This window comes from Gallinula chloropus (assembly GCF_964237585.1).
Source record: "Gallinula chloropus genome assembly, chromosome: 3".
NCBI classification, from domain to species: domain Eukaryota; kingdom Metazoa; phylum Chordata; class Aves; order Gruiformes; family Rallidae; genus Gallinula; species Gallinula chloropus.
Window position 1 is genome coordinate 27807867 of NC_140087.1, and position 27362 is coordinate 27835228.

Genomic DNA, 27362 nt, shown 5'->3' on the forward strand with positions numbered 1-27362 from the left:
CCACTACAGTCCTCTCCAAAGTGCTTTACCTGCTCTAACTTTGCATGCCCGCAATGATTCTGTCCCTCAGTAAACCTTCAATCAATTTTTTTCATGTCTCTTATCAAAAGCAAATACTGTTCTCCCCAGCTTGCAGCTCAGACTGAAGGTTTGATTTTAAAATAGTATTTCTTGCTAAAGTGAGTCATCTTAAATGCCAGAGCTTTTACATTTTAGTATCAATGCCATCATCATTTTAGATCAAGCACTGATGCTGATGGATTTACACATGAAGCCCTGCCAGATAATCCAGTTTGGATGGCAATTAATAATAAATTAATCTCTCATTAATGTCACACTTCTACTCTAAAAAACAACTTCTTGAGCAAAGATCTGTAGATCTGACCCAAAAATACATCTGTAAGCATCTCAGGGAGTCATAAACACCAAATACCTACTCAATGCTGTTGCTAAATTTCTTTTTCCACTTCCCAATACAATGACTCATTAATAGCTTTTAGCCCTTTAACTACTCTTGCATACTGTTTTTTTTCCTGTTCTTTACAAATCTGTGTCTTATGGGAATCTTATTCCTTTGTACGTTTTCTCTAGTTTGTAGGTGCCTGTGTCCTTCACCTACTCTTCACGTTGTAGTATCTTCTCAAGGGAACATGCTCATTAAGGTGCATCATTTCCATACATTTATTTTACTCCATTCAACCATGGAAGTATTAGACATTGAGTCTCTTCTTTACTAAAGCTTTTCAAAGTGTGAACCATTTTCAAGGTAGACAAATATTACTGAATTAAGTGGTCTGCTAGCTGAAATCAGAGCAAAGCAGGCTTATGGTGAAACTCCAGTGTGTTGTTCTTATGCCATTGTATGCAATGTCATCAGAGCAAGGAAGGTGGACACCTCTAACAAGACCCACAAATCTTCCTCTCAGAGTGTATTTCTGAGAAAGACTGTCACAAAAACTGGTTGCCAGATTGACACTTCAGTACTTCAGAATTACTCTGGAACAAGCTTAGCAAAGTACGACTCCTATTTCATGGTCAAGAGAGATGAACCACATATACTGTCTACGTAAACATATTTTTTTTAAATACTTACATTTTTAAACAAACATAGAGTATCCTATTTCTCATGGAAAAAAGTGTAAGGTGAGGTTAATTGGTTATACTAAAGTGGTGCCAGAAAGAATAATTTCCCAACATGCCAAATGCTTATTTCCAGTAAATCTTAAGTAAGCAGCTGTTTTGAATTGCCAGCCCAGTAAGAATAAAAACCCCACCCAAACCCTTGACCTTCCAGACAACAGGTCAGTAACTTCTCTTTAGTTTTAGGGCTTGATACAGTTTAAAGAGACTTCTCCAAGCTGTGTAGGACAGGCATACTGAGCACAGGCACATAGTCCACACCACAAAATCCAGTTCAGAACTCAGGTCCCAGGGATGGGTCTATGCTGAAGGAAGGAGCCAGACTCTTGGCCTATGACCTGCTTGCTCTGGGATGCCCGTCCCTAACTCCCCTACAGGGCAAAGCAGCCTCTACTCCTTTACTACCTTCCCTGTGACCCCTTTGAGAGCATGAGGAAAGGTACAACCATGACAGCAGCTCTTCTGCTTGCTCACTGCTCATGTGAAACCCTCCATGGCAGTAAGAGGCTGAAAGAGACCCCAGGAGCAGGGCTAGGGAGATGTCTCAGAGAAGACACAGTGCACAAAGGCTGCACACCTCTAAGAGACAAACATGGCTTGCAGGGGGGAAAAAAGGAAAAAAAAGAAGATATTTAGGACAAACTTCTGAAGATGTGGTCACAGCCAAGCAAGCCAGCAGCTCTCCGTGGTAATCCTGTCAAACCAAGCTCCCTGTTCTCCCATGAGCAAACAGATCTCCCTTTCAGGTCCCATCTGTACATACAATGCTCCAGGTCTGCCAATGCGATTATGACAGACTGACTGACACAGCTTTTGAAGCAGTTCAGTGCCTTTTATCTGCATGTGTGCATGTTGAATGCAGTCAGCCTTCACTGGAAAAAAATAAATACATACCATCACTCAGCACCACTGTTTTGACAAATAATACATGGAACAAAGAAGCAGGAATTGTACTGGGAGCCCATGTCAGGTCCTCTATCCATCACCAGTTAAAACATTCCCCACTAGGCCTTCTTTCAAAGAAACACATCAGCCCTAACTATAACAAGTGGTAGCTGTCATTATTCTGCTGGCCACCATTTGGAGCTGTAAGGGGGTGGGGAGACAGGGAAAATGGAAACCAGCGTTACGCCGCTGTATGGGTTTTCACTTCTATTAAGTGTAGTTCTTGTCCCTCCAGTCAGAAAACGTCTGTAAGGCAACTTGGAACACACTGAGAAAAGGAAAAAAAAGATGATTCAAACATATTCTCATACATTCTGTATGAGCAACATCAACTAGCACTATCCAGGGAATCAGACAACTATAAAGGGATGTCATATCGGTCTATTAAATCAGGAGCAGCATAGGGTAAATAGGTAAAAATCAGGAAATCAGGAGGATGGATATCCAAACAGCAAAAGCATGTACTTTCCCCACACAACTCATTAGTAAATTGTAGAATTCACTATATGGGATAGGTCAACGTTTTACATAGATGCAGAAGCAGTTAGGCAAATTCACAGGAGAAGGCTGTACAGACACCAAATCCATGTACCTTTCCCAACAGGCTCCTGAGCTGCAGGCTCCTGGAGATCGAGTGCCTGTATCAGGAAAGCACAGCTGTAAGCTCATAGCTGCTTAAACTCCTTCCTATGTGTTGGCTACCCGTCACTTTCAGAGACAAGACATGGTGCCAACTGGACATCTGATCTGATACTCTATGGATACTCTTAACTACTGCAGACAAGACCCTTAACGTGTAAAACCTCATGCTCTCCTGTCTCAAACTGGTGACATACAGCTACAAATTAAACCTAATACATCTCTCTCTCTCCTCACCTCTCCCTTTCTCTCTGCCTCTGGTAGTCTGTTCTGTATTTCTTTTTCCCTCCTTTTCTCAGAAGGTCAGTATGTGAAGTTTTAACTACCTCTGTTTTTCTCTTCACATCATACATTTAATTAAGTTAGAATCGTGACAGCTGACACTTTAAGAACACTGCATTCTATCTGTGAGCTGATATAACAGCACAGGCAGCTTTACATAAATTTGTTTCTGTAATACATCTCAGGACAGAGCCTTAGCAGACCAAATGCCTCAAATCACAGTTGCAATGAACATCCCAAGACCTCGCAGGACTCTACTTAGATTGTATTAGTACGAGAAAGTGCAAGTAGAAATCTCTGGCCTAGATTAATCTATCGTTAAGCAATGGCAATCAAGTTGGCTCAATCCAACTTCCTAAATTTCAGAAATAAATATGGGTTTTGGAGCTGATGTAATTAAGATGAGGAGTCATATCAGCAAAGCAAAGAGACTAAGCACCAAATAAAGCTGAAGAGTTTAATTCCGAAATGAGAAAGGAAACTACTAAGAATACAGGAAAGGCAGAGTAAGTGTGGCCATGGCATGGGGGGTGGGGGGAGGAAGAAAAAGATAAAATATTCCATTTTCAAACAGCAGCTTCTCAGAGGGCTTTGAAGACTGGGTGTTTTATCACAACCATAAAGCCAGCACCACAGCAATAGTTTTCAGGCATCTCACAGCATATTACCAGCGAGGAAAAGAAATCAAGAAATGCTAAATTGCATACAAGAGCATAAACCAAACTATTCCTTTTATCAGACACCTTGTACCCCAGTCCTGCATATCTGGGGGTCCACTCAAATCTACAGTGAAGAGGAAGGGGCTTCGCATTGGTATGACAAGTTTGATTTTTATGAAGACAACTGCCATTTCAATTTCAATTTGCAATGCCTCACTACTTTGTAAAGCTCCAGCCATACTGTTTATAATACCCCTTGGGTATCTGCCACAAAACAGCCAAGTTATGACTCGCCAATTTTTGTAAGACTATGGATAGGTACTGGTAGCATCTTCCTAGTCACCTGCAGATTGTTTTTGGTTACACTTTTAAGACAGGACAGTAAAGAGCTAAACCTATTCCAGTCAGATGACAATTATGTGTGCTCCTGATCCTGATAACGCAGGAGATCCCACAAAGGATCTGCCTCAGCACTGGCATTGGGGACTGCAGCAGGACTGCTGACAATGGGTGAGCATAAACCTTAAAGGTCACAGTGAGCCAGGCACGGGAGTTCTTAAAACTGCTGCCGTTTTTGCACATCCATTCTGCCCAGCATCGCTCCAATTATCCTCCAGAACAGTCTACTCCCAGCTTTCACAACCACTGATTTCATATAAAGAGATTCAAAATGAATGAAGGAAGAAAGGGCAAAATACGGCAGCGTTCTTACTACAATATTTTAAATGAAAAAGGGTGCAAGGAAGTAGGGAAAGAAAACTATAGGAATGTTACTTGAGGAAAAGCAGCTGTGGAACTAAAGATTATGATGATTATTGTATTTGTACTATTTAAACAAATACTTAAATGAGCCAAGTGGAGAAAATAACCATCAATAAAAATCCCATGAAGTGGCAGCTGTACAAGCAGAAACGAACCTCAGGTTGCCAGAAGGTATAGTAAAAGAGCAGCATAATGTTCAGGGTGTGTTTGTTTTGAAATTTAGAGCTGGGAGCATGGGGGGACCCTACCAAAAATGCCAAGTCATGTGTTAGATTACCATTCAGATTACAAATACAGCACCAAGAGATATTTTGTTAAGTGATCTTAAAACAAGTAGGGCCCATTTGTGGAGAAATAATTATTAAAAAGGGGATGTTTTAGATAAATATTTGTAGTTGCCTACAGCATTCTGATGGCTACAAAGGGCTTTTCTTGGAAAAGATGAGAAAAAAATCAGCACGACTACTAAAACCCAAAACCTCAAAAGGATGCATCTTCCTATAACTTCTCATCCTGCAAAACATTTCAGTACTTGGGTCTCCCGTGCTTAATGGGCAGATAAGGACCCTGATACTGTAATTCCAACCAAAGAAAGCAAATTTGGTTTTTGGCAGAGCAGCTCTCTGGCTTGTACCAGCATGCCCATCACCTTCCTTGCAGCTCGTCACTCCCTGGGATGCTACATTGTGCCATGACTTCCATCCCTGTATAACAACTCACATTTTTGTTAACATTTCAGCAAGCATTTCTTTTCTTGCCCTTTTCTAGCTGACTTTGCTGCAAGACTTGTTTATTTCAACTGAGATATTTTTTGTCTATTTTGGGCTCCCTCCCTTTGCTCTTTTATCTGCTACCCATGTTTTTTCCATTCCTTTCAGTAGTTGGGAACTAATCCCTTTGTGGGTGGTTTGCAAGAGGTCTTTTGGGCTTGTCCTTGTGCCTGATTTTTTTATTTATTTTTAATCATGACTGGCTGTGTATTTTATTTGGCAATTTCAGGCAGAGATTTGGTTTTAGTGTTTCTTACCCGTTTTAATTCAGGCCATAGATGCTTCACAATAGACAACTTAATAAATGAGCTCAAATAAATAAGGATGACATTCAAATGGTTTCACACCACACATGGGCAAAAACAGTTGTTGCAATAAAATATTTCAGCGACAAATGAATTAACAGGCCCAGACAAGAGGTAAACATCCAAAGGCGCCATTATCTAATGCCTTTCATCCAAAAGGACCCTGGAGCACTTTATTATACAGCTTTATTTATAAAAGGGAGATCATAAAATAGATTCATATTCTAAAAGACACAACATGCTATTTGTACTAGAGTTTGTCATATACTTGCAAGTTTTAACAACTTTATGATGTCAGATGGTTTGGCATCCTTGTGAGTGAGAGATCCTGCCTTGGTCTTCTGCTCTGTAGCTTGACTTGGTCTCTTACTGCTGGAATCCTTCACTAACAAAACCCCTGCACAGCTGAGGAAGTGAACAAAGAACTGCTACAACTCAGCTTCAGGAATAGCTTGTCTCCAGTGACAGATCAGCTCCAACTACCTGAAGCGCAGAGTGTTGCCACTGTAGACATGCAGTGTAGACACGCTGCCTCTTGCAGCTGTGTAACACACAACAGTTTGTCAGTGCTGGTGGTAACACCACAAAAGAGAATGGCAGCCAACTCCCATTCCTTAGCATGGCAGTGATGAAGCAACTGGGCTGCACATCTGTACCACCTTCAGCAAAGCATGGCAATGAGCATATTCTATAGTTGCAGCTCAGGTAACTGTCATCTGAGGGCCCAGTTGCTTCTGGAAAGTACATGACTGTAGGGCCCAAAGTCCAGTCATAGATTCATAGAACTTTGTGGTCAGAAAAGACCTTTAAGGTCAATGGATCCAACCATTAAACCATGTCCCTCAGCACCACATCTATGCATCTTTTAAAGTCCTCCAGTGACTCAACCACTTCCCTAGGAAGCCTGTTCCAGGGCTTGATAACCCTTCTAGTGAAGAATTTTTTCCTAATATCCAATGTAAACCTCCCCTGCCGCAACTTGAGGCCATTTTCTCTCCTCCTATCGCTTGTTACTTGGGAGAAGAGACCAACATCCACCTGGCTACAACCTCCTTTTGAGTAGCTGTAGAGGGTGAGAAGGTCTCCCTTCAACCTCCTTTTCTCCAGGCTAACCGACTCCAGTTGCCTCAATTTGTCCTTCTAAGGCTTGTTCTCCAAAGCATGCAATTTTCTCTTAACGCTTGAATAAGCTTCATCTAGATGAGGAATCATTGGTCTAGATACCCTGCACTACTCATTACTACCTGTGAGAAATGTGGCATAAAATGCCAGGCTGATCCCTTGGAATGACACCCACTGCTTCCTTTGACAATGACAAGAAGCGACAGGAAATTTCAAAACAGCATCCAGAGTTATTAGCTTGCTAATAACCACCCAAAAGTGAATATAGATTGGTGAGCAGCCTTCCATCAAACACTTATGTGATTGTTGTGATTAGATTTGTTCCAAAAAAATTTCAGCTGAGCAAAACCCCTCAAAAATAAACCTCTTATTTTCAACTTAGACTACTGTCAGTTCACAGAAATAGAAAATCTGTGTCTTCAATTTTATTTTAAGTATTTTCAATGTTTCCTCTTGCTACTTACCCCAGCTAGTGAATGAAGAGAGCAGCGGACTACTTTCTTTAAGCAGAATTACAAAGGTTAAGAGGAATGAGTGGAAAGGCTTTTGAAAACTGGATTTTAAGTTAAAAAGTTCAAATACTTTCAATTTGTAAAAAGAAAAAAAGTCATTGCCGGACTAGATTAATATTTTACGTAATCTAACATGCTGCACTAAAAACAGTGCCATCCACATGGAAATTTAAAAATTAATAACCCATCTTTCACTAGTGAAGAAAATTATTAAGGAAAAATTCCATTTCACAAGAATGGCAGCAAATTCTATACGGATAGAAGTTACCCATGAGTGCCACAGCCCAGTATGATGGAATTGTCATTGCTAAAGAACATTTGTAAAAATAATTTGGAAAATTAACCATCCTCACCCATTGGACAGTGAACCCAAAAAACCACTGTCTGCAATACCCTGGAAGTACAAAGGCATCTAAAAAGACATTTTACCCCCTTTTTTTAAAGCCACCTCTATGGTTCATGCACCTTCTGTAAGGTATTTTATGGGTCTGTGCCTCATTCTGGCAATGTAAGGGCTTTGAAATCCAGCCTTCAGGGTGATTTACTTAAGAGCTGCAACTGTTTACTCAATAAATTTGCTCCCTGTGTGTACTCAAAACTCACCTTTGCTGACACTCAAGATAAAACATTAGCATAATAAAGATAAAATATCACATACTTTTGTTGCTTTCATGACCAAAGAAATAGATTTACTCACAAATACAACAGTTAATTCCATTATACTGACTTAAAACTGCTGGAGATACCATGTTGGACAGATGACATAGCAGAGCTAACCTACATTAACCTACAAAGCCTTGGTTAGTGGTTTCAAGGATTACAGCTCAACTTGATTTTTTACACTGCAGTGGTACTTGCAGTATTGGTAAGGATACAGTAAGTTTGCAGATTAACTGTCTGCATTTTTAAAGTGATTCTGAAGTTAATTGACAATAAGAAACTTCATTTCATGCACTATGTGACTTTCTTCTAGCTTTCACGCCTACCCAAGGGAGTCACACTTCCATGTTTCAGATTCAGTTAAATGCCTGTGATTCTCAGTCTTAATAATCACTGCAGCTTATAAGTACATCACAGAACTATTTTAGAACACTTATTTAAAAGTCAAGCTCAACAGGACAAGTTAGATCTAACATTTCTAAAGTTATCATCAACACTACCAGACTCAATTATTAAAACCAACCATTGACAGAAATCGTGTTATACATCCCCTGGGAGCAATCCGCACCATCAGAACTGCTCTGACGCTTCAAACAGGTGATTTCTATGCTAACAAACCGACTGAATCACAACGAGCTGGATGGAAAACACAACTAAAAATCCCCTTAACTCTGCTAAAGTCTCCAGTTTTGAAGTTAGCTATGCTGTCCATCAAGGAATCCCTCAAGATTAGCTAGATATATTACACAGAACCATTGTGCTGGTGCCCACGTGCTGTGGGGCCAAATATTACTCACGATCAAACTCTGAAGATGAGTCATGAAAATTTATTTTAAAATTGGCTCTTGAAATCAGATCCCCAGAAGAATATCAAGATTAGAGTCACAAAAGCAAATGTTCTAAGACCAAGAAATGCCAGCTACCTGTGCAGAATGTTATGTAAGCATTTAATGAATTACACAGAAAATGAGAAACTCATCCTGGTTATGGTGAAAAGCTCAATTTTAAAAAAAGTAACAATTGTTCACAGCACCTCCTGCCTCAACCACAGGACTTCTCTTCATGCCCTTCACTGCATACCTAGTGATTTCCAAAACAAGTAATAGAGAGTTTGTTATGCAACTTTCCTTCAACCCCAGGTCCAATCCAGGCACTGAAGGCAAAAGAATTCCAAGGAATTAAAAAAAAAAAACCCAAGGAAAAAAAAAAAGGTGTGTGTTAGGTATGTGTTCAGGCAGTTGAAAACTGAATCATAATATGTATGCACCAACACATTTAAAGAAATGAGCTGACATGGTAAATCAACTGTAGGTAATGCTGACATTTCGTAACTTCTGATAGCTTAATCTTTCTCTCTGATAGACAATGGCTGACAAATTGTTCATGCTTTACAAAAGAAATAGGAAAAACCTACATGTTGCTCCTGACATCCACCATCAATCCACAAAACGATGAGCAGGACTGATATCTACTATCTACATTTAACTAACAGCTATTAAAGTTGTCATCTCTCGTTTGGATCACCCCCAACAGAGGATGAAGACATTCTGACCACATCAGATAGCTGTTTATGAATCAAGTGGAATTCAGACCTCAGAACCACAGGTCTAACTCCAGGCCCCAGCAGAAAGTCCCCTATCCCCACCGGGTACGCCTGCGTCTTGCATTCAAACAGCCACTCTACCCTTCAAGCCACCCTGCTCACCAGGCCCTGCTCATTCCCACTTCTACCTAAATTCTGAGCTCATTTTCCCCTCTTCTCATGGATGGTGCTACCACTTAACCTGTCATTAATTCCATATTAGATCCCTACATCAAATTGGCAAAGCCCTCTGCTTGAATAAATGCCAGTAAAAATAATAATGGATGCTCATCATGTACAAGTGTCTATTTTTCATCAGTACAATAATAATTTGTAATATATTATTAAAATATATACAAATACAATAATAATTTTCTAGAAAGTAGAAATAATGCAAACATTTGAGGTGCTACTATTAGTCACACCAGTAATTTAGAATTAAAATTTTAATAACAAGGTATTTCTAACACTCCTAGTAGTATGTAAAGAAACAAGAGTGCCCCCAGTATTAAAATGCTTTCAAATTTCTGTCCCGAAGATTGCAAAGGCCACAAGAAACTTAAAAATAACAGCTGCCCAAAACCATCAAGTCTGAAATATTTTAATTTCATTATTTTCAATCAGGAGACACACTTGCAACTAACCCTCTGTGTATTTCAGAACAAAAGTCTCACACCTAGAAGCCACCTTAAAAAAATATCTCAAGTGAAGTAATAAAATGCTTAGTACACAGCAAGGATTTTCTTCTTGGGTACATACATCAAAAAGGTGTTTCTAGTTTAATTCCAGCTACAATTACCATTGAGTCTTCAGGGCACTAAAGATGGGGAACTTACAGGAAAGAAACACTGCAAGCACGTGATCAGTCATTGTAAAAATTGGGCATTATTTCCTTTGAAACAACACAGCTGAATAGGCAAAATACAAGGCTAGAAAGCTTACTCCTTTGGTTAGCATCTGATTCATATCTATTCACAACAGATTTGAAGAACTGCTACTTAGAAAATAAGAATATTCAAAGGTCACTGTAAAAAACGCTATGCTCTCACTTAAAATAGTGTATGTTATGGTATGTCTCATCTATTTGCACATTTTGCAAGCTCCATGTGAATTTTTAGCTTAATATAGAACATTTGTTTTATATTTTATGAAGTTAGCTCAAAGTAAAGCATGAAACATCAGGAGACTGTATGAGGTCCGCAGATGAAATGGTTTAGTTCCTCATTAGCTCACTTTCTGTGGAACAGAAATTATTTCTACAGTTGTTATTTTTTCAACAGCTTTACTTACATTAATTTATTTCATCTGACAATATATAAATCCTTTCATTTAGATATATCTCATAGAACAGTTTGGGTTGGAAGAGACCTTTAAAGCTCATCTAGTCCAACCCACCTGCAGTGAGCAGGGACATCTCTGACTAGATCAGGTTGCTCAGAGCCCCATCCTGCATGTTTCCAAGGATGGGGCATCTACCACCTCCCTGGGCAACCTGTTCAAATGTTTCACCACCCTCACTGTAAGAAAACTCTTCCTTACATCTAGTCTAAATCTACCTTCTTTATTTTAAAATCCATTACCTTGTCCTATCAATATAGGACTTGCTAAAAAATTTGTCCCCATCTTTCTGATAAGCCCCATTTAAGTACTGAAAGGCTGCAATTTGGTTTCCTCAGAGCCTTCTCTTATCCAGGCTGAACAAGTCCTCATGGGAGACATGCTCCAGCCGTCTGAGCATCTTTGTGACTCTCCTCTGGACTCACTCCAACAGCTTCATGGTTTTCCTAAGACATACATGTATGTAAAATACAACTTCTTTACTTGATGCTTTCTAGCCATATGAACAAGCTGAAGTCCTTCAAATCTTACAAGATTTTATTATTGTCACAGTTATGCAAAGCTCTTGAAAGAATAATTAAAATAAAAATGAGGCATGTATGAAAATATTCTATATGTATAGAAACAAAATTACATGTATTCTCTTCAAATGGTAGCTTAGGCTCATCTGGTTTCAGAGAAGGCATCTCCCTCTCCCAACTCAGGCATAAGGTGGATCACTGAAGCTATTAGCAGCAGCTCAGGACTGGAGGAGCGACCTACACCTGTAATTACAGACTGCCAGATATTAAACACAGTCATCTCCCTGGCCAGTGTAATCACAACCACATCTCACTTCTTCAGTCTCAGGGAACTGAGCTGGAAGTTGGCAGAGGGAGGACAATTTGAAACACATACCCAGTGACCACAGAGACAAGAAGCGTTACCACAATTAACCCAGCAAAACTCCAGCTCCAGCTAGGGCCTTTTATAATACATAATAACATTGTGTCAAAGCTTAATTTGAATCTGTTTAATCAACAGAACGACTTTATGGCAGCCATAAGAATTAATAACAAGGTATTACTGGTTGCATAACTAGTATGTATTAAAATGACAGTATTCTAATTTCATTTGTTAACCTCCCTGCTGGATCTGGGGTTTTTTCTGGGGAAAGAACTTGAAGCAGGACAAATTTTATCCTTAACAAACAACTACACTTAAGATGAAACACTGCTTCAAAAGACTTCCAATTTCTTTCAAACAAGAACAACATATATGGATTCCAATACATATTTCTCAATAAAGAAGTGTTGATTTACATTTTTATAACTTGTACAAATATTGCTAATATTAAAGACAGCTTATGACATGCAGACTTCACTCAGAAGTGGAGTGCAGAGTCTGGGTTCCCTAATTAGTAACAGGACTACTACATCTGAAGAAACCACTGAGGGTATTATTCCGGAAATGGTAAGAATGCTGGAAATGCAATGAAATTTAGACAAAACACAGACGATTGATAGAATTCCATGGGAAAACATCAATTCCTATTTCTGTGATCAATGGGGCATCTTGCAGGGAAAAGTACAATTGCTAAGATGACATACATGAGAAAGCCTAAGTTACGTTTATCGGTGCATAAGATAAATCTAAAGGCTCACTTTGTACTGTAACACAATCTGTGCCTGTAACATCAAATGTTCTTCCATTTCATACACTTTATTCGGTATTGGTACCATTTAGGTCATGAAGTATATGCCCAACTCGAGATATTACCAGAACAAGAAGTGACAGTTACTCTCAAACCGTAGCGTTTCTCAGCCACTTAGTCCTCTGCATACTTTTAAGACACGTTATTTCAAGGAACCACATTTTGAGCATTCACTCCCTACAACAAATATAAGTCCCTCCACAGCAACACCATTTACTAATTAACAAGGCATTTAACATTATCACTTCTCTGCAGCAGCAGAGGAGACAGACAGCTTCATCGTAGGCTCCCACAGTACTTCCCAACTGAGGAGCAAGGTATTTATGTATTACCAGCCTCAAGAAATAGTTCACAGGACCAAATCAGAAATAAGCAAAGGGGGAGAATGAGCAATAGGATCCCTTTTCCTTAAAATTATCCTAACGTGAAGGCATCCTTGTATCCCTTATAAACTAAACTCTCTAGGAGGCAATCAACACTCCTTTTACCAGTAACAGGGCTTTACAAAGCTGTCTCACTGTATCCTCAAAAGAGCCTTTTGCAGTAACTTCACTTGTGCCCCCCGATAAAGTCATCCCTCAGGAAAGGTCCTCATTAGGGTAGCTAATTACAATAAATTACCAACAGGTCTATTTTTAGTATTTTGTAACTGAATAATCAAGCCTATTTGAGTCTCCTTCCTACCTTATCTGCATAATTCTCTGTTAGACCTCTACCTGAAGAATGACCTCGGTTCATTCCTCTTGGTGGAATCAGCTTTTCTATGAAACTCAACTTCCACTAGCTCTTCTCAGGTTGAAGACTTTAGAGCTGTCTCTTCCACAGGTGGAAGAACCCGCTGTCTGTCTTTATTCCATCTTCCTTAGATGATGGATGTCTTCTTCAGCAGGCTGAAACACTCCCTCTTTCTCAATTTCTCTGACACCTCTTGCAGGTCCTTATGCTTGGCCCCATCTCCAGGAACTCCAGGAGGTCACCATACTGCCAATTATCAGCCTTCCGTTGTGTCTTCTGCCACTGGCCATTATCCCCTCCGGAAACTACATCTGTGGAACTGACTGTTGCCTTCTGTTGACTGTCAGTGAATTCCAGATCCCCCACACATACATGCAGCTTCACAAAACTCAGCATCATTCTCAGCATGGACAACATTTCTGAGACTAGCTTTACTCCAGCTAGGCCTGTCTGTCCTGCACATATGCAGGTACAAGTACACACCTATCCTAGGGAGTGATGATCTGCTGCTCCATGTTTCTTCACAGTTCTGCCTTGTCTTTCTTCAACCAAATAATGACTTTATCTCTGCCTATAATTCCTCCTGAGAATTTTGACTATGGTCTCCAACTGCTTGAATACTTGGAACATCATCTGGATTTATGTTCAGAAAAAAATGTTCTCTGCTTCCTCTAGCACAGCAGTTTGTTCCCTCACTCTAGTCAAACTTGAATGGCTTCTCCCCACACATTTGCATATTCATATTCTGCATCCTTCTGGATGGCAGTATAACCCTTTAGCCCTATCAGCCACTCAGTTTGGTGTCATCTGCAAACTTGCAAAGGGTAAACTCTGCCCCATCATCCAGATCATTAATGAAGATGTCAAACAGGACTGGACCCAGGACTGATCCCTAAGGGTACACCACAGGTCACTGAGCTCCAACTAGACTTTGGCCAGTGATCATCACCCTCTGGGCCAGACCATTCAGCCACTTTTCAATCCACCTCCCTGTCAGCTTATCCAACCTGTACACCAACAGCTTGTCTATAAGCATCTTGTAGGAGACGGCATCGTCTCTTATCTGCAGAGAACAACCAAAATTGCGAATCAGGTTCCATCATCTTAAGAACCCTGCTGTTAATCAGGCCACGCGGCATGAACTCCTTCATTCCAAAGTGTCTTTTGAACAGCAGAATAAATCCACTGTACTTTCCATTACAATCTGACCAGGCTAAACAAAGAAGTATTTTCTTCATTAATAAAGTCATCTATGTATATTTCATCTCCTTAAAATGCAAAAAATTGAGGAATGTAAGGTGATACTATTTTCCAATATACTAATTTGTCAAATAATTTCAGAACTGAAACATCACAATTCCATTTCTAAAACTTAAAATCACCGTTCTTCTGAAAATTCACAAAAGTTTCACAAATTCACCTTCATTTTCATTACTCCATGTAGCATTTTTGTTATACAAGTGGATTACTTCACTTTAAAGAATCTCTTAATGCAAAGAGAACACTGAGAACGCCCCAAGTTCACACACTCATAAAAGATTGCTATCAGAGCAGAAATGCTCGTTTGCCCAAGGACAAGTACCTATAAAATTTCTTTTGTCTGTCCTACTACATTCTGGCTATACTTGACAAGCAATTACTTGGTGCTCTATGTTCAATTATGTTGTGAAATGTTTATGGTTTTTAATGGGTATCTTATCGGTTCAGACAATCTGTAATTTGATGAATTCTTCTTGGAACTGTTTAAATGCAGGCAGTGTCCTTAATGATTATTATGGCTCAGAAATGCTACCATAAAACCTGATTTCTCCACTATTCACATGCTCAGTATGTATGTATATGTAGGCAAGGCTTTCAGAATTACAATTTCACAATTGAGTTGTGACTTTCCTCATTCAGAAGGTGCTCATGTTCCAAGCTTAGGTATCAACTCTGAGTAGAAGCCTCACCCATTCACTACATCTGTAGGTCCTCATCACTAAACCTTTGTTAAAGAAAATGCATTTCTTTTCCCTGAACACCCAAATTATCATGCTGAACAATTGCTCCTAATCCAGAGCAACAGAGTATCTTTGCCCTAATTCAAAAGGCAAGAAAGGCCTCTTGGGTGTATGAGCACCTTGAAATATGCATGTTGTTATCTTGCAACAATTTAACATGAATAAAAGTGTAGGGTTCATTTCTGGTGAGCTTGATTCCACTTCAACATTTTGAGTAGGGTTACCTAACAAAACTGTAGCCACACGTTACAGCACAGGAAAATTTGAAACCTTGCTACGTTTAAAACATATTTTGGCTCTTATTATACTTGTTTTATAAAATTACTGCACCCAAGCACCCAAAGCAAGGTTGGGGCAGACAGTTCAAGGAGGTACAATAAGGCATGTATGAAATCCCAATGTGACTGTCCCTTCTGAAAGTAAGCAGTCACAAAAGGCCTGGCAATACCAGTCACAATACACATTTAACAGAGCCAGCCCAGTCAGGTACAGGACTGATTCTCCTACAAGTTGCTTCCCTCAGAAGCACTAATTCTGCCTCTCTCTGCAGCACTCTTTTTCTGGAGCCATAAGAGTTTAAGGACAGAGGAAGGGCATGGTTTGAAGACAGATTTAGCATTGTATCAGCTAGCAGGGTTGTAAAAACTAGGCAGGCATTCATAAATACAAGTCTTTCTTGAGAACCTTGTTTACCCAAAAGCTCATCTGTCTTTTCCAATTATACTAGCTTGCTTTAACAAAAAAAGACAGTATTTCTGCTGACAAACCCTGTCCCATCTTCTGTGTGCAGTGACAGAAAAGCAGGAGAGATCTGCAGTACCACACGGTTTACATCAGCGTATGTCTTGTACCACTGAGGCTTCTGTAGCCAAAAGGCATCATTATCGTATCGCTCTACCTCAAGATTTCTTAAGTGTTCACCAGTAACAACTGTTCCAACCATGTCTGACAGCAACAATTGATACGAGGTACCCACGCTGTCAAGACTCACAAGTTGACTTGCTTTTTCTGTCCAGGAACCATAATAAAAGTCACATTTAAGGTTCAGAAGTTACAATTAAGACAGATGAAGTTTAAAAAAAAAAAAAATAAAATTCTATATTTATTCTTTCTTCAGTTTTACCAGTGACACTACAAACCAAGAAACACTTGTTCAGTTCTTTAAAACTTATTTCCTAATCAAGCAATAGGTTTCTGGAAAGAATCTGCTCTGCCAGACTGGCTCAGAACTTTCACATCCAGCCTCAAAAAGGTCAATGAAATAAAGAAAAGCTTTCTTTTTAAAACAGGAAAAACTATTTGTAACCTCCTTCCACTCAAGCATAACAAAACCATCATGGTTCAGCCCCATGAGGCAGCTGAGTACCTGGCACCCCTCACTCCCCCCTTCATCCCCCAGCAGGACAGGGAGGACACAAAAGCAACTGTGGGGCAGAGCAAGGGCTGCTTGCTGGGACAGCACAGGGAGAGGGGAACAACAGCAGCAGCACTCAGGACATAACTCACACACAGAGTTAACACGGAGCCACTGACTGACCTGATGCCCAACCACACTTAGACTGTCCTGGAAGCCACACGGACCCGCTCCTCCCTGCCCAGCCCCTTGTATGTGGGTGTGATGTCACATGGTGTGGGGACAACCTTGGCCAGCTCAGCTCACCAGTGCAGGCTCCTTGGGACAGTGAACTCTGTCCTTGCCAGAACCAGGACAAACAACTGAGATCTGTGCAGAGGCTCCCATAACTAAGGTAGCAATAAAAACTATATTTATTGACTATTTCTGAAGGACAGCATTTCTTTGAAAAGCTGTAAATAAAAATTGATTCATCTGACAGCCCAGCTGAGACATGTTTCTGTCCCTCTTTACCTCTAAATCCTGTGCTAAACAAAACAGGGTGGGTTTTGCAGCTGTAATCATGCACTTAGGACATTTCAGTAACACCAAATCTAAATAAATGAGCAATTTATGTTTACAGTAGAAAACACTATGCACACTCAATAATGTATTCAGCATATTACTTAATTCACTGCATTAGAATTTGCATATTCTTGCACTACAGTCCAGCAATTAGCATACTGAATCTTATTAAATATATCAAACATGTCTTTTTAGTTAGCACAGTGAAAAGAAAAAAATATACCTGCAAAACATTCTTTAATTACTAGGGTTTAAAAAAACATTAAGTGCCATAGAAACTGTTACCATCTTAATACACTAGACACAACAGAACCCATTAGGAGAAATACCTAGAGTGGCACCATCCAACCAATCTGATTTGCAGACATCCTGTAAATCTTTCACTGGAAAGGAAGATCCCTCTAAGGCTAATTAAAGGCCACTGATGATAAGTCTGGGATTCTTTTCAAATTATCTTTCACAGATCCCCTTGAAAATTTCTCCCCAGAAGCCTCAGGATGGATCAGAGGCTGAAAGCCAGTGTGTCCATGGTATTTAAAAAAAAATATTCGGCCTGACATGCTTCAGAGCCTACACTGGGTGAAACTCTGACCTCTCTGAAGTGACCAGCTATTTTTCATTTACCACAGGAATAATAAAGAGCCATAAAAGGAATATGCTCAATTACTTTTCTAACACTTTTTTTCCCAGTGTGGCCACGAAAAGTCAAGTTAGGTCAAAACCAAAGCCTGCTAAATTTCACTCTTCAGTTTCCACACAGCATTGCATTTACACATGCAGGGGAAGGGAAGGTACGTCAGACCATCTCATCTCTGCTCCCTGGCTGCTAATTCACGCATCATGGTACAACAGCCCATCTTCCTGGCCTTTACCCTTCCTGCCAGACTTATGAAAGCAGCTCACTGAACACCAGCCACTTTGTTCTCCTACATCAGGAGAAATGCTCCAAAGCCAAACTGAGCTGTGCACTTCTGCAGTCATTCACACCTGGTCCCCACCACCTGCCTGCACAGAGACATCTCCCATTCCATGACCAGAGATTCAAGGTTTTCCTATGACACGAGAAGCACGTTGTTAATGGACATCTCCCCTTCCTTCTGCATCAAAGTTGCTTCTGCCTTTGATACGTGCCCATTTAAACTTTCATTTCCAGAATGCCGAGCCTTATGTAAATGAGATTCAAGACTGTATATACAACACTGAAGTTAGAGCAGATCTATCACAAAATGCAGCATTTTCACCTCTTGCCACAGAATAAATGGAATATGCTTATTTTAATTCCTGTCACTCGTCTTAGAAACTACAAAAAAATTAGGTTAATTAAAATAATGTGGCAGCCACTCTCTAGTCGCAAACTCTAAAAGCCAACCTTGAAGCAACAGTAAAACTCGAGCATGGCTCACACTACAAAGCATTTCATTCTCAATTATTGTTCAATGCAGTGAGTCATGCAAGTCCAACGCTGCAATATGTGTGTCAGTGATTCAGTCCTGGGGATTCTTCATTCGTATTTGTTCCGCTATGCTACAGGCATGCTATTACAGTCAAAAAAGGAGCTGTGTACTGAAAGATTTCAGTGAATCTCTTCAGCAATCATAAAAACATTGCAAAAAATACATCACTGGCATCCACCTTCATGACCCACTTAAAAGTAGTCTCACGTTCTTGCCAGAAGCACAGCGCTGCTGCATTACCTCTTCCAAATTCCTACCCTAAAAGTGAAATACAATGTACTGCTCTGCCCACAGAATACTGCCCATTAGCCTGCAAATGGGAAGTATTTAGCTTCTATATTTTCACCTCTCACACCCCGTTCATTACATCACTTCACACTTTATAATTTAATGCATACTAGCATTGAAGCAGCAATGTATGTCAGAAAAGCAATAAACTTGACTTGTCACACCAGCTTTACCCCAGAGAAAAATATGTAGAGATACAGATCACCAGTTCTGGGAACAAAACAACACAATACAACCCCAGAATTGGTCAGTGAAACACACAGGCTCTTAAAAGTTCAGTCAATCATATCCCTTTGGGCACACTCTGAACGACAAAAGTGCCTTTAATCAGACACATATACCAGGATATGCTTGCAAAATTAGCATCTTCCGTTGTGTAATGTGGTACATAGAAGAGACAAGCTTGTTGCTGGCTGGCTTTCTAACATGAGAATAGGAAAACAAAACAGTGACTACTACTTATGCAAACAGTAAGAACAAGCAGCACTTTTTTTCTTTTGAAGACTTTTTCAGACAGATGTAGATGGAAAGGTGTTTTCTAAAGAAAAAAATATCTTATTGTCCATTCAGCTATATACTTATAAACTATATACAATAACAAATCCTGTATTACAGTTTTATCCCTACCAAAACCAGTAGGATTGTCTTATAAAGGGCTAACATTCGGTAAGCCTGGTGAAGAGTGTTGTGTAACACATCACCTTGTAAGGATGAACTTTCATCTACACAAATGCTCAGAATGATATTCCAGCACGACAATCTGACAGACTCATCACAGAAAGCTAGCTGCTCTAAAGTCACTTTTCTTCCTTCAATACGACTCCATACCAGTTTTGTAGTGCCACAGAAATGAATTGGTAGTTTCTATTCCAGTCATTCACACCTTTTCTACCACCGGGAAGATTAGTCACAGAAACAGAATGCTTTGTTAATGACAACCTTGACCCAGCACATTTCAAAAAACCTGAAACCAAACATTTTCCTTTCATTTTGAGAGTCTCTCTCACGCCAATCACTGTTAGGTGAAAGGATGCACAAATGCCACAGCTCAACCCACACAGCATCAATGCTGTGACCCAGAAAGAAAATCTAGCAGCCAGCTGGGTAAACAGAGCAAAACTACACAAAACCAAAGGGCAGCATGCACATCAGCATCTTCTCCACTTAACTGGCACAGATTTAAACCTAGTCTTGCGCTTCCACACTCTGCAACAAGACTTCACAGCCCCATAAACAGCGTTTCCTCTACTGGTTCCAAGACACATATCATGCAAAAGGAGAAAAACAGCTGCCCGGGTTCAGAGAAGAGTTAGAGAAGGAAACATGGAGACATGAAAAGTGATCGTTGTATCACACAATTAAAAAATAAAATGCAATTCTCAACTGGAAATTATGCTGACAACTAGAAATGGCTCAAAAAACCCAGCTGGATTCAAACATCATTCTTCCCTTTGGGAAAAGGTGGCTGCAATTTTTTGAATGAACTGGATACAAATATATACATCAAACTGTCTCTCGTGTATAAATATAAAAGTCTGTATATTTACAATACACCCACATACCTGTATATACACAAGGAGTGTGAAAGCAATTGCTTAAGATTAAATATTTATCCCTTTTTGCCTCTAAAAAGGATTGTTATTAACATTAACGTAAGAACCAATACAACCCACCTCTATCTTTGGTGCAGTTCATGTCAAAAACACAACATATTAGAGTTTAGTGAGCAAGTAGCACAAAAGACAAGAAAACCCACATTGTATCTTTGGTTTTAATTCCAGTGCATTCAATGTCATTCCACCCACTAACCAAAGAGCAAAACCTTGATTTCAATAAACTCTTTTCAAAGAGCACATCCAAACACAGCCTACTTGAAAAGCAGGAGAAAAAAACCCTTAGGTACTCACACCTGTATGAGAAACTCTGTCTACTATTGGGCATCACCTGCACTTTCCACAAGATATTAGACAGAGAAGGAGATAGATGCCAGGAAGAGGGTAAAGCACAGCTTATACACACGCATTTACAAACAGATTTATCCCTTTCAGAGAAAACAAATGGAAAAGATTTTGTATCATTGTAGTCAGGACAATGCCTTGCCCTCTGAAGTTATAGCAATTTACTGCAGGGCATCTTAACATTTTTCTGGGAAGTCCCACTTGCTCCCTTTCCTAACAAAACCAGAAGTTTTTCTAGAGATGACAGCTGTCCCCTGCCACAGGCCATTCCTGGTTGCAGCTTATGAAAAACCGGCGCCGAGCGCCTTTCCCACTCTCCCATTAGTCTTCCAAGCCAGACCTTAGTACTGAGTAAAAGCAGTCAACCACCACAACTTTTAACTCCCTTAACATGCATTTATTGAATTTTCCTGGAAACTAGGAGGCACTGGGGAACGAAGGAGAAAATAGGCCAAACCAAAACCAGACCCATTTCCAGGGAGAAGTTCCCCACCATCAGCCTCATGTGCTTGGATTTACTAGAAAGACTTCAATAGATTCAATCACATCTAGATTAGACCCGAGCATCCTTCATACCACCCTGTCCAATTTCAAGCAGAAATACCACCACCACCACCCCCCAAAAAAAAAAAGATTGCTGTCATTTCCTTTAAAGCACAACACACGTTTTGCTTACCTCACTGTTGTGGCCCCTCAAATTGAAGTTGATTCTCTGAGGGGTGTTCCGGTCCCTCCTGCAATGGCTGGAAGTAAAAGTGACGCCTACAACTCCTCTGCCATTGCCTGTTGCCAACCAGCCTTCCTCATAGTACCGCCTCCTGCACACGGGTTTCTCCTTCTCACTTTTGGGGACTCTCCCTTTCCAGGAGAGGCAGAGGATGTTGGAATCGCTGCAAAGAACAGGCCCATGTTCCACTGCTGCATACATGCTTTTTAAATATTTTATTTTTTGACATAAGAAAGTAATATGTCTAGTGCACAAAATTTAAATCAATTTTTTTTTTTTTTTATTGATAAGACTGACCTGGGATAGATCATTGAAAGGGAGGAGGATGGGGTCAGTGTTTATAAATATCCACCAAATGCATAGTGAAAAATTCCTCTATAAAAGATGATGGCAGTTGGCTAAGAAAAAGTAACACTTAAAAAAAAATTCAGGTTCATTTTTGAGTCTGTAGAGTGAGGGTGCACTTATCCTTTGGAGAAACAGCTACTTCATAAGAGGCGCTCAAGAAATGGTTAAGTCATCTTTTTGCTCAACTTGATATAATCTTTATACAGCCTGAGATTCCAGTTTAGCGTAATGCAATTCCAGAGACAAAGAGTTGCAAATGTGTAGGTTTCAAGTAACTTAAGGCTTTTAAGATTTCCTCCAGTCAGATTTTCTTCAAAAGTTCAGTTGCAGAAATTTAAACACACGCACATACATATATATGTATATATATGACATTCATCTTTTCCGAGCTGCCCTCTGGCATATCTTTTCCATCTGATGTATTTCTGCTGCTAAAGCTGAAAGAGATTGCATAAAGGGAAAAAAAAGGCACACAAACCATGCGAAACAACAGACCCGAACTTGTGCAGGCTCTGCTGTGCCAGGCCAGTTGGGAAATCCCTCTTGGTACTGAACCGCTCGTTGGACTCAAAGGTTTTTGCAATCCAAAGCCAATCCAATTTTCATTGCAGCACTTTTTTTTTTCCACCAGAAGCCCAACACAGCCTGAACTGTTTATCACGCTATCTTGCCTGCTTTCCCACTTTTTGCTGCCACACACGAATAAAAAAGAAACCCCCTCTTCATTTATAGCAGAATCAAAAATGCCTTAAAGCTTTTAGCTTTCAAAGCAGATAAGTGTTTGCCTCAGGTGAACCATGAAGTTCTCTCTCCTCCGAAACGGGCTAAAAACGTCAAGCTGTTTTTCCTTTACTTTTCCCTTTTTTCTGCTACAAGGAATCACAGACTTTTCATCCTACTGTAAAAAAAACAAATGCCAGAATTAAAGCACATCGAGTAAGCACTCTTTCAAAATCTTCTAAAATTCAAAGAAGGAAGAAATATAATCATCTAAAAAAGAAAGAGAAGCAGCATTAAAAATCTGACTTCCTGGGTTCACTATTTCTCTAGGTATTTTCCTTGCTTGTTTGATCGGATCTTTCCTTCTTGATGCTTGTCTACAGCACAGATTCATAGTTCCACACAACATTTGCAGCTGTACAAGAAGGAAACATATGAAGTATTCCAATTGTTTTATTTGAATAACATTTATGAGCTCAATTAATTAGTATTTATACCACACTAAGTGAAAAGAGGAAAAAGGAGAGGGAGAAACAATATGCAAGGTTGATGACCTGGTTAACTCAAGAAGGATGACGTGGTTTGCTCAGTTCAATGCCCAGACTTGTCCCATAGTTCCTCAACTGTTTTACTTCCAGTCATCATTACTTAACATATGGTCACAAGTTATTAGTCTGTTCACAATCTATTGAGCCCAAAGAAAAACGTGCCAAAGACCATACATTATTCCTCTGTAATAACAAAATCGGTCTCCTCTCTCTTTGTATTCTTCTGTTTCCCTTGCAACTAATGATTTAGATTGTGGAGGTATTTATTAGGCTTTTTCTGTGCAGAAGGTGTTTTTTCTTCCTCTTCTTGCAAACTTTTTTCAACCGTGAAGACCATGTGGAAAGCTGAACATTACTGGCAGGTGTCTTTCCATGGGTTACTGATTCCTGTGCTGTAAAGGTGCTCCATCTGGTTTTCAAATTAATTTTCATCAATTGCAGAGCTTGCAGGTATATGCAAGTGTAAGTCTATGTGATGACAAAAACATGTGTGTTTTCATGTACATGCAGTGCACACACCAGCTCACTCAATCTGGTACTCAGAGCTGCATTTGCCTTTTCAGTTTAGCTGTGGTAATCTTGTGAGATGCCTGTCATTCAAAGCTTAAAATCCCTGGATTCTTCCACCTCTGCAAGACAGAACACATACAAAAGAGAAAAAAAAAAGTTAATAAAATTTGCCACAAAACAACTTAAAGATACAAGGACTGCTGTTACAGTAATTAAAGCATTATGATTCAGGATTCTATATTAAACTCCTATAAAATATCTGTATGATATACAGTTACTTCTAATATTCATATGCACACCTGTCTACTTCACACACAAATACAAACTAAAAATATTTATTTATTCACTTCCAAATTTCCCCAAAATTTTCAGAACCAACACGTATCATTTCATAACTGAAACATCATAACTTGGAAGAATACACTGGGGGGGAGTGGGGAGAGGAACTTTCTTTGGCCAGTCACTGGAGTTAACACTTAGAGAAAGATTCCACAACTCTGGAGTGAGGGTAGGGAAGGGAGGTCTCCGCTGCAGAGCAGACACAAAGTTAGACCATGAGGCCCACAAACAGAACCGCAGAATGGCTCATGTTGGAGGGGACATCTGGCCATTATCTGGTCCAACCACCCTGCTGAGGCAGGGTCACCTGAAGCCCATTGTCCAGGACTGTATGGAGGCGGCTTTTGTATCTCTCGAAGGATGGAGACTCCACAACCTCTCCAGGCAACCTGTCCCACTGCTTGGTGACCCTCACAGAAGAAAAAAAAAAAAAAAAAAAAAAGTATTTTCTGACGCACAGAGGGAACCTCCTGCATTCGAGTTTGCACCCATGACCTTTGCTCCTGCCACTGGTCACCACTGTAAAGAGCACAGCTCCCTCATCTTCATTCCCTCCCATCCAGTGTTTATGCACACTGAAAAGACCTCCCTGACTCTCTTCTCCAGGCTGAATAGTCCCAGCTCTCCCAGACTTTCCTCATATGAAAGATGCTCCAAGCCATGAAAGTACAGTGCTAAACTTATCATTCTTAAAAGAGACTGAGAAGATTCCTCCAGGGCTTAAATTTCTGCTTTAAAGAGATCTAAGGTACTCTAAAATTAAAGCTTAGAAGGTTGAATCAATACAGATGAATTTTAAAGGTGACTCAAATCCTGCATAGGTCTCCATTTGAAAAAGGAGGAAAAATTACTCAAATTCACTTATATAGAGAAGAGCATAAATAGAGCAGAAGAGACCAAGCAAAAGGCTGCCCAGCGTATTCCAGAACTTGTATCTGAGATGCACACATACACACAGTCACTACACCCATACAGTTACTGCTAAAAAGAGCTCTTTTACATTAAGAATTGCATTCATTTCATTAATCAGAGTTGTAAAAACAGTCTTGTCTGTATTACATATGGCACTGTAGCAACCTCACATCTTGGGTGATTTGCCACTTTTTTTCAGTCTAGCATTTGATGCACCAACAAGAAAAAGATAAGAAAGAAATTCAGACATCTATAGGCAAGGTCATAAAAGTACTTTAGAACACTATCTGACTAGCACACTTATGAGGATCAGTGAGGTCTGGTGAGTCACTACCAGAACTTTTCAGAATTACAACTTGCCCAAAAAAAAAAAAAAAAGAAAGAATGGCTGCTACCATTTTTTTTCATCATAGCATGATGAGGATATCAGAAACGTCACCTAGATTTTCCATGTTTATGGTAATTCTTAATTACAGTCTAAAGAAAGTTCACATAAAGGAAAATTCAGAAAAACACAGTGGTTTGAAGAAGAATTTCTGCACTTATCCCACAGGCAAATTTGATTCTGCAAAGGATCAGCACTATTATTTCCATACCCACCAGGGTCTTCCTAAAGAAACATCTGCATTCAAGAGTTGACATTTTATATTAGCAGCATATATATTATGATGCAATTCTTTACTAATCCTCCAGAGAAACAAAAAAAAAACCCAAACCCAAAACTGACTTACTGAGGAACAGAAGTCTCTGAAACATTGGAGCAGCATGAGTTAAGCATTAAACAGAATTGTTGGAACTGTGCGAGCACCATGACTTTACAAGTGGATTTTAAAATACAGGCTACAATACATGCAGTGGCTTTGCACAAAATCTATATGCAATTTCTGTCCTTATTCACTGCATATAAAATTAACAAGTTTGAGAAAAGGACTCGTCTGCGTCTTGGATAATAACCTTCTTCCTCCTGAGTCCCACTTGCTATCGCTTTCAAGATTAGACAAATCAAAGACTTCTCCTCTTTAAAATATCCTACTTGCGTAAGGGATGCTAGATAGGGAGAAATGGAAATCTAAAATAACTACAAAAAGAATAGTCAGTCATTATTCAAATACTCCCCTCTCAACACAATACACCCTACAAGAATATTTTACCTTTAAAACAATGAGGGTCAACACTTGCTTTATGTTGTTCTTGTATTCAGCAGACAAGAAAAAAAGCCAAACCATTTAAGACCGCAGTGTCAACACCCAAAAAATAGGGTGAATGAAGATTACATATATTATATATTAAGATTTAAATCTTTCCCTTTTCTCTCCTTCATTTCCACCCATTTGGTATTTCTTAGGAAATAACCTAATTAAAATGTTCGGATGCTAGTCTTTCCTCAAGGAAAGCAGTAACTAATTCACACACCATTCAGACCGCCATTACTGCAGTCCCGCAGTTCTCTTTTGACATGTTTAAAGGGAGCTTTTTCCCTTCCTCTTCCCCACCATGAAACACAAGGGTAATTGTTACTACCTCTATTGTAAAGCACGTTTAAGAGCAGAAGATAAAAAGCACTACAGAAGAGCTAGGTATTACTTGGACAATCTTACCACTAGTCTGAATTCAGTTTGGACTCCCCATGTAAAGAGAATTTAGCCTTCCAGATGAAATTCATCTAAACTAAAATTTTAACTGCAGATTTTTTATAATAAAACTTTATATATATATATATATATATATATATATATATATATATATATCTTTTCTTTTAGAGGAGGGAAGACCTAATCATAGAAATACACTGGATTTGGAAAAGAAAATATTTTTGCTCCTAAATTATTTCTAGCACTTCTAGGACACTAAATAACAACAAACTGCAGTTACCTACTTTCACTCTTGCTTAAAGGGTAGCTGAAAATATCTTTGCTCTGGATTTTCCCTTTAACAAAGTGAGATACTACTTGAACTCATCCGCTAATACTGGTTTGAGTCTAAGCCCAGTGATGTAAAACGCTTACGTACAGACACTTAATGAGACAAAAACATGTTAGACCTGTGACACAGGAAAAAAAGATCCAGAAGTACTTTATCTGATTTTGCTTTGAAAGCACAGCTCTTCTCAAATGCAAAACCAGCAACAAGCTTCCACACTACAGAAAGAAATTGAGGTATTATGATCATTAAAAAAAAATGAGCTTATTAACAGCGGCTCTCATATTTTAGTGTCAATATTTATCTCAGCATTTTTACCTCCTAACTGTTTCTATTAACTTATATAAAGTGTAAGTGTTAAGCCACAGTTGGGCAACCAGAAAAATATTTGCTTGTTCTCATGCATCTTTCATTGAGGTGCCTCTTTTGTTGACACAAAGAAGTCACGCACAGCCAAGTGTACCGATACTGCAGCAGGCTCTTCAGCACTTTATGTTTATTCAAAACCCCGCTCTTCAAGGCTCCGGAGCGGAGTATCTGAAGGTGAGCACAAAAGGAGAGTGGGAGGGGAAGGAA

The 27362-nt window shown here is 39.5% G+C and overlaps 1 protein-coding gene across 1 annotated transcript in view; it reads right to left on the reverse strand.

Moving 5' to 3' along the window:
- Positions 1 to 21690, reverse strand: part of TULP4 (TUB like protein 4) — a gene marked incomplete at its 5' end in the record, with an annotated part of 112027 nt that extends 90337 nt beyond the window's left edge. Inside the window, one exon of the mRNA XM_084261542.1 lies at positions 21439 to 21690. Coding sequence (XP_084117668.1) covers positions 21439 to 21690 — 252 coding nt within the window. The remainder of the gene's footprint in view (positions 1 to 21438) is intronic.
- Between the last annotated feature and the right edge of the window lie 5672 nt (positions 21691 to 27362).